This window comes from Tupaia chinensis, unplaced genomic scaffold (genome assembly GCF_000334495.1).
Source record: "Tupaia chinensis unplaced genomic scaffold, TupChi_1.0 Scaffold000332_1, whole genome shotgun sequence".
Taxonomy (NCBI): Eukaryota; Metazoa; Chordata; class Mammalia; order Scandentia; family Tupaiidae; genus Tupaia; species Tupaia belangeri.
The window spans coordinates 2473528-2481586 of NW_006159826.1; the positions used below are offsets into that span (position 1 = coordinate 2473528).

Consider the following 8059-nt stretch of genomic DNA (forward strand, 5'->3'; position numbering starts at 1 on the left):
GCCCCCGGCCCCTGCCTGCTAGTGGCAGCTTCTTGATGCCCTTCAGGGTGACGGAAGCCATTGCTGGTGACGGCACCTTGTGTCCTAAAACTGCCAGGGCTGGTCTCCCAAGTCCCAGCAGCCCTGCCGCGAGTGGTCTCTGACACGGCCACACACGTGGAGGCAGTGAGCGAGAGCAGCCCTGTGGGGCTGAGCCAGAGACCACGTGCCGCCCGCCCCGATGCCCCTGGTCCGGTGGCGCCCACGGGGAGGCAGAGGAGGCAGCGCAGCGGAGCCTGGGGGCGACCGTCTGCACACTTGTCCACATCTAAGCCACCCGCCCGCCCTGGATCCCCCCTCCTGCCCGCCACACCCCGCGCTGCTGTCAGGACCGATGCACCAGATCGACTACAGCACCACATCCCAGCTGCTGTCGCCTGTGGCTGATGTGGACCCCCCCATTGCCATGGCACACCCCCAGGTCACGTGCCTGAGCGGTGACCCAGCCTGCTGGGGGGATGGGGCATGGCCTGAAGACCCTGTAGGGGGTGCTCTCTCTTACTGAGAAGAAATGGATAAATAGACTTGAAGAAAAGCAAAATCATAAAAGCCGGAACACAGGGCGTGGTAGTTGAAGTGCTGGACTCCCACAGAGCTGACTGTGCTTCAAGTCCCAGACCCAGTGGCACGAAACTCACTCCAGGCGCATGCGCGTGTGTGCCCAAACGCCCAAGAGGAGAATGGGGGAGAAGGGACTGTGGCATGGCCGTCCCCCGGGGGCTGATTTTCAGTCTCTCTCTGTCTCTCCAGTGAGTACACGTGCCTTATAGCAGAAACCCCCCCAAAAGAATAATTATAATAAATAAAATCAAATAAATATTTAAAAAAATGACTGAGATGGCAGGTTGTTATGCGCACTTTACCCCAGTCAAACGTAAAGATACGAACAGAAAAGCCCCAGTGGGACAGAGAAGGCAGCCCGCTGTAAGCCATCTCCAGGAGGCCGAGACGAGGCTGTGACGGCGAGGGTCCCCGTGGGGACTCTTCCATCTCCCCGACAGCGTGCAGGCCACAACCACAGGGCGACTGGTAGTGTTGGGTCAACACAAGTCTCACAGCGCTGGAAGAGGAGGGTAAACGGGGGCTCGGGCCTGAAGCACTGCAACTTACACGACGACTAGAACTGACAGCCAGGTGCGTTGCACCCTGCCTGGGGGTGTATGGGGCCACAAAAGGAAAAATGCGCAGGCCAAGAGGGTGGTCTTGGTGCACACTGGGTGGTGGCTGTGGTCCGAGATCTGCCCGGCCATGCTTCGGCAGAGCCGGCAAGTGTTACCAGGGACTGAAAGGCCTGAGCCATGCGGCATGTGTTCAGGAAGCAGAAACCACAAAGCACAGAAAGTCCACAAATCTCAATGATGGGCATGAGGCAGCCACAAACTCAGGCCACGCCAGGATGCCGAGTAGAAGACAGCCAAGCACGCCTCATTCCCAAACAGGAAGGAGTGAAACAAATGGCTGGGCTTCCACAAACAAAACAGAATAAACTCAGGAACTGACAGAGATTGACAGACGACCATGTCCACTCTGATTGGAACTGACAGGAGAACACCTCCTTACACAGGGGCCAAGAGGGTGAACGCCACAGGGAGGGGACTGTCCACTGCTACGCCGAGCGGGGTGGCATGTTCCCAGGAGAATAAACAGCAGCTTCCCTGGCACGAGAATCCAAGTGGACCCATCCCCACGAAGGTACTGCAGAAGCCATCGGTGAGCTTCAGGCCACAAACGCCAGGCGTGGCTGGTTTTGCAGGGGAAGATAAAGCATCACCACCTAGCCGCCCAGCGCAGAGGGAGAATGAGACGTGCAGGGCTCCGGGAAGAAAACCCAATGCTGCTAAAAGCCACGAGGGAGGTGCAGAGCCCGTGAGGATAAGGAAGCGAAACTTGAAAGCGTCGCCAGGAGATTCTGTGGAGAGGCCTCTCGGGCCGTAAGGAGCACCACTCCTCCTGAACCCGGAAGACGCACAGCTGCGGACCTCTGCTCTGGGTTGGAAGGTCAGCGCCAGCCGTCGTGGCTTCGGGAGCATGCAGAGGTCTGCCAGTTGCTGGCGTGGCCTTAAGTGACGCTTCCTGAGCAGGCTGAAAACACTCTTCACACGGGGAAAGAAGATGCACGCTCTGTCCTCTCCCCCTGCAAACATAAAAGTGTAAAAACCTGCCCCCTCAAAGATAGAAGTGCCCTCGGACAGAGGAACAAAGCGGAGAGGACCAGCCTGGGAGGAGGGGGTGCAGGGTCGCCTGGCTATAGTGCCATGATGACCTTGTCATGGAAGGCAGAACTAGACACCAGCTCTACCGGAAACAGCGGCAGTGGGGACCAGGCATGGGCGGGGACCAAAGGAGCTTGCTCTGTCCACCTAGAAGCAGTGAGAGCATGAGGGGGTCCCCACTTACAGCAGCCCCCAAAGTGCAAGGTCCCCAGATACTGACTGATCCGCCGGAGACAGGGGACCCTGTGACAGCCTGCTGAGACGTGGGGTGGGAGTGGACTGCTGTGTGTTGAGCAGGTGGCCTTGACACTGGCCTCCCTGACCAACTAGGAAATTCAGTGCCACTGCCCTAAAATGCCCAAAGGGAGGGGCGATCGCTGAACCTGGCTGGAGAGCTGGGGTCACCGCCAGGGAGGCCGACTGCCCACGCCTAGCCAGGAGCCACCAGAGAAAAGCGCAGCGGGCGGCTATGCTCCCTGCTCTGCCCCCCACATCCTGCAGGTGCCATTGGCTGCCGCCTCCTTCCCCTGCCACCTGCCTTCTCTCCTGATCAGCCACATCAAGGTGCCCAGTCACACCTGGAGCCAGTCTCCGCCCTCCCCAGCTGCTGGAGTGAAGGGCAACCTGAGGGGACAGTCCTCTCCCTGGGCCTCCCCACAGCTCTCGCCATGAGCCTGGCCTGTCTCCCCGCGGGCTCACGGGCCATCCCTCCCTTCTGAGGTGCTGCGCTGTGAGGACATGACACTGCCCAGGATGTGTCCCAGCCCCGGTCTGCATGAGCACCACCTACCCTCCCTCGCCACTGAGTGCAAGGGGAAGGCCTGGTCCCCGCAGCTGCCATGGACGGGGCTGCCAGAGTCGCACACGGATGCGGGGAGCCGGGTTGCATGCGCACTCAGAAGAGCGGCTGTCAGCGCGTGTCCCAGATGTGGCATGAGACGCTTACAGGGACGTGGTGTGCTGTTCATCTGAAATCCCAGGTCCCCCGTGTCCTGGCTCTGCCCCCCATTCCTCCCTGCTTCCTCAGGCACTGGGCTGTTCCTGGCATCCCGCACCGTCGCCTCTGTCCTCACCGGAAGGCTCCAGCCCAGGCTGAGGCCACAGCCCAGGGCAGTCGGTCTCTGTGCCCTGGCCCACATCACCCCGTCTGACCTGCGGCCTCTGGATGCTTGCAGGAGCAGGCCCTCCTCCAGAACCAGCCTTGGCTCAAAGCCCTCTTCCCACCATGCCTCAGTCAAAAAAAGTTCCAGAAGGTTCTACGAGCCAGGACCTTGTGTGCTGCAGAGCCCTTCCCACACCCCTGCTCCGTCTCCTGTCTTCCTGCTCCAGCAGCACCGGGTGTGTGTGTGTGTGTGTGTGTGTGTGTGCGGGTCGCAGGGTGGCGTCTACCCAGCTGGGTGCTGGGGCATTCTGTGCCTGGTCACCCTCTGTGGTGGTGGCCATCTTGGCACCTGCCCCTTCCAGTCCTGATCCTACAGGACCCACCTGTGTGGTGGACATGACAGAAGGCACCCAGGGAAGTGGGGCGGTGCCTCCACAGCCTCCACAGCCTCCGCAGCCGCCCTCGCCCCATCCTCCCAGACAAGGGTTCTTCTGGAGGCCGTGTAGCAGCCCTGCGGTGACAGCCCTGAGCATCAGCTGAAGGAACTCTGCTCCCCAGCCCTCTCCCCGCCCCGTGGGGCTCCGGGGCCGTCCTCCCCCTGCTTCTACACCAGTGCCGGAGGCCAGGGTGGGGGACGCAGGCAGCCCCGCACCTCACTGGCCGCTCACGTGACTGTGTGAGTCGCTGACTCTCCCCCCCACCACCACCCCCGAGGAGTCTGGCTCAGGAGCCTCAGTGAGAAGTGCAGGGTCTGGGGGTACAGGGCCTGTGTGCTTGTGTCAGCGGTACCCCAGCTCCTGGGAGGGGTCAGCCCTGGGCCAAATGTGGGGCAATGAACTTCCTGCCCACGCTGGTTTCCAGAAAACTCAGCAACTCAGGAGCTGCTGACATAGGCTGGCTTGGGGCCAAACATGGCCCACGTCCCATGGAGGCACAGAAGGGTCCCCATCCCAGCTGGGGTCCAGGGCCGAGGGAAGGTTCCGACAGGCCTGGTGATGATCCCGCTGACGGTAAGGCAGCACTGGCCCTGGGGGGCAAAGTGGAGCCCACGAGCAGATGCTGGGACCTGACAAGGGCACAGAGGGAGCCCCAGACCCACCCAGTGCCCGAGTGACTCCAAGGACCTGCTCGGACAAAGCGGCTGAGAATCTGTAATTTAAACCTTGGTTAAGAGATATCTTGTAGGGGACCAGCTGATGGTGTAAAGGTTATGTCACTGGACTTCCCATGGAAATTAATCATGGTTTGAGTCCCGGATCCGGTGGCTTAAACTCAAGCCAGGTGTATGTGCGTGCATGCCCAGGATCCCGAGAGGAGAATGGAGGAGAAGGGATCGTGGCGTGGCCATCCCCCCTGGGAGGGGGGTGGGGATTTCTCTCTTTCTGTCTCTGTCTCTCTGGTAAGTACACATGCTCTATAGCAAAAAAAAAATTATATATATATACATACATATGTATAAATAAAGATGTCTTTCAGATGTCAGAAAGAAAAAGAAAGATAAAGCCATCTTGATAAAACAGTCTCTCCCTGAACAACAATAACTTCATTATGTTCTGTGAATGAGTCTGCGGGTGGGAGCCCGCCTCTCACCGCTGTGTTGACATAACCCTCCTTGCCAAGGAGGATCGTGTCCTCTGGAAATAGCAGTCTGCTAGTCCATCCTGGGGCAGGGAGAGCTGGAGATGGGGCACTCCTCCAGAGGTGCCATGTGTGTGTGTGCACATGTGTGAGAGTTTGGGGGTGGAGCAAGTGGGTGGGCCACGGGCACGCTCAGTGTGGGAGGCTGGGAACCGGGCAGGCCCTGTGGGCGGCATCATTGCCTTTTCGATTTGCCATGAAGGAGCTCCAGTGCAGAGGTGGGCCGCGCAGGGCAGAGGCAGGCACTGCAGGAGGGGCCCTGCAGCAGGTCTCCCTCCTCCCTCCCAGCCCTTCTGGGCATCCATCTAGGCCGCAGCATCTCCGCTCTCGGGAGGCTTCTTTCCCGCATCCCCAGTGGAGCCCCAGGTTCTGGGCAGGGTTCCCACAACCTCCAGGTGTGCTGTTTTTAGAGACCCTTGCCCTGCCATCAGCCAGGATGGACACCCAGTGCAAAGGTGATGAGGTCACAGGTGTGTAGCCTGTGTGCTCCTCTGGGGTTCACAGGTGCCAGGAGCGCCCTGTCTGTGTCAGGGTTTGCAGGACAGGAGGGTGACACTCAGGTCCAGCCCAGGGGAAGAGACAGTTTTTCCCAAGGGCTCCAGTAGAAATCATTCGGCCTCTCTGGGACAGTCCCAATGGCCAGGCCTGGGTCAGGGCCCACTGAGGGTGCCGCCGCCACACCACCTGGACCCCAGGAAAGATGGGCTCTCAGCCTGCAGGGAGGGGCAGAGGCAGGCAAGTCGGGGCTACATGCGTTTTCACTGGAATTCATCCTACACGTGGTCCCCATCACACACTGCCAGGCACCAGTGTTAACTGATCAGATGCTAGAAGTTCTCCTGGAAACACACGCACGCATATACACAAGAACAGATTTTCCGACTAGCTATCTGCCTTCTGTTGAGTCCCCCGAGACGTTCCCTTGCCGTGACCCACACACCACCTTGCGACAGAAATGCCTCTCCACAGCCCTGCATGGACTGACACTGCGCATGCTGACCGGCATGTGCCCATGGAAGGGAAAGACCCTCCAGACATTTCTCCCTGCGGCCAAGCACTGAGGGGGCAAATAAACACACGGGTCAGTCAGCACACCAGAATCCTCTGGGTCTGAACCCCAGTGTTAGACTGAGTCCAGACTTAAAGGGCTGGGCGGGCTGCGGCAGTTCCCGTTGCCTCTCCAGGAATGTCCCAGTCGTTTCCATTCTGCAAAGCTCTGTTTCAGTAAACATTGCAGACGTTCAAGCAAACTAACAGCCCAACCGTCCAACAGCCAGGGAAGGTGGGAGTTCCCGGGAATGACAGCACTCACCCAGTGAAGCTGGCTGTCCCGTCATCCCAGAGTGACCCCGCTCCCCTGGAAATGTCCTTCTTTTCTGGTGGATGAAAAACGTTTCCATGGCTGTATGCAAAACTCCTGAAACGCAGTCACACGAGTCCCCATAACAGTAGCACACCGGCTCCGCAGGGCATGAGACCTCTGCCTCGGAGCGAGGTCAGACACCGCACGCGAGGTGAGCACTGAGTAACAGCTGGCCTGTAACGCTGTCATGGTAAGTGCTTAAACCTGTGGCCGAGTGTACTTAAAGAAACTACTTCGCCATTCCGGGTAGCAACGTCTCCATCACCAAGGAGACCTGGCTAGTGCTACGGTTTAGGAAGGAAACAGCATGTGCTTAGTAATTCTCCTAATTAGAGCCAGGCCCTGTCGACATTCGTCTACTGATAACCTCATACAGTGCTGTTTGTTCTTCTGCAGAGCGACATTAGCCAGACCACTTAGAATGATGTTAAGATGACAGGGCTTTGGCCTTTTTGGAGAACGAGAACTGTCTTCTTGGTAAACAAGGGAGGTTTATATGTGATCATGACATGATGTTTTATTTACACAAGCGTTCGCGGGTGCAGCCTCCGGACACCAGTAAAGAATATCTATTTATTTATGCAATATAAATATAAATATTACACAACCCAGTTCTGTGCCTTGTTAACAGAAATGTTCATTTCTCAGGAAACAAAAACACAAAGTCCATGCCAAGTTAAATGGATCGTAATACAACAGAAGAACATAAGACAAGATTTTGGTTTTCACGTAAATTCAGCCAAGACGGAAATGGCAGGACAGTTCCACCTTATGTCACACCTGGGGCAGGCTCAGCACTTTATGTAGAGCTTTACTGTCAGGGACGAGGACTCGCCTGGCTCCTTGGAAAACCTGGGCCTCCTGTCCTCCCTCTGCTGAACAGCTGCAAGACATGCCTGCATGAATGGCTTCCCTAGCTACCGTCCGGGCCGTCTCCCCTCATCGTCCCAGCAGCGGCGGGACCAGGGCAGGTGCCTCTGAACATCACCTGCTCTGGGGAAAGGCCACCAGTCCCAGTAACAACCCGGGGCCTTCCGGTGGGCCTGGACTCTCCCTCTGAAGAACCTGTCTAGTTTGCAGTAAAAGGTCGTGACACACACGCACTGCGTCCAGCAGCCACAGTGGCCTAGACAGGCCCACTCAGTGCTCTGTAAAAACCACGCAGACGGGAGCGAGGACAGCTTCTTGCTAAGTCTGCGTGGGCTCCTGCAGCCACAGGGTTCAGTTCGGAACCTCAAAGCAGAACGCCGAGCGTGTTTAGCCCCTTCGCCCCGGGTCCTCAACCCGCTGAATTTCTCTGTCAGAAGCGCCAAGGTAACGTGCAAACCGAAAGAGCAGGCGAGCGCCGCGAGAAGGAAGGCGCTGGTCTGGTCTCTGCAGAGGAAAAAAAAAAAAGTGCTGCCTGCCACGAAGCCTCGGGTTTTCAGCGTTGACTTGTTTCCCCAGCCCGCTCTGCAAGGTGCCTGCGTCCAGGTGCCCACGCCCGGGAGCCTGCACTGGCAGCTCCGGCGGAAAACGAAGGTGCGGGGCGGGAGCACCCGCGTCCAATTTTCCTTCCTGAAAACAAGTTCTCTGGGGTGCTGGGCAAAGTTGCACTGTGCCTTTCGGAAGCCCTGGCTCCCCCGACGTCGCCTGGGCCGGCCGTCCCCGATTAGGGCGCGCTCTGGGGGGCGCCGCGCTCGCAGACCCCTGCCCGCACTCCCC

At 58.5% G+C, this 8059-nt stretch overlaps 1 protein-coding gene across 1 annotated transcript in view; it reads right to left on the reverse strand.

Annotated features, from left to right (window-relative positions):
- Positions 1-6478, reverse strand: part of RAMP1 (receptor activity modifying protein 1) — a 54272-nt gene extending 47794 nt beyond the window's left edge. The window contains exon 1 of the mRNA XM_006151950.3: positions 6305-6478. Coding sequence (XP_006152012.1) covers positions 6305-6392 — 88 coding nt within the window. The 5' untranslated portion in view covers positions 6393-6478. The remainder of the gene's footprint in view (positions 1-6304) is intronic.
- Between the last annotated feature and the right edge of the window lie 1581 nt (positions 6479-8059).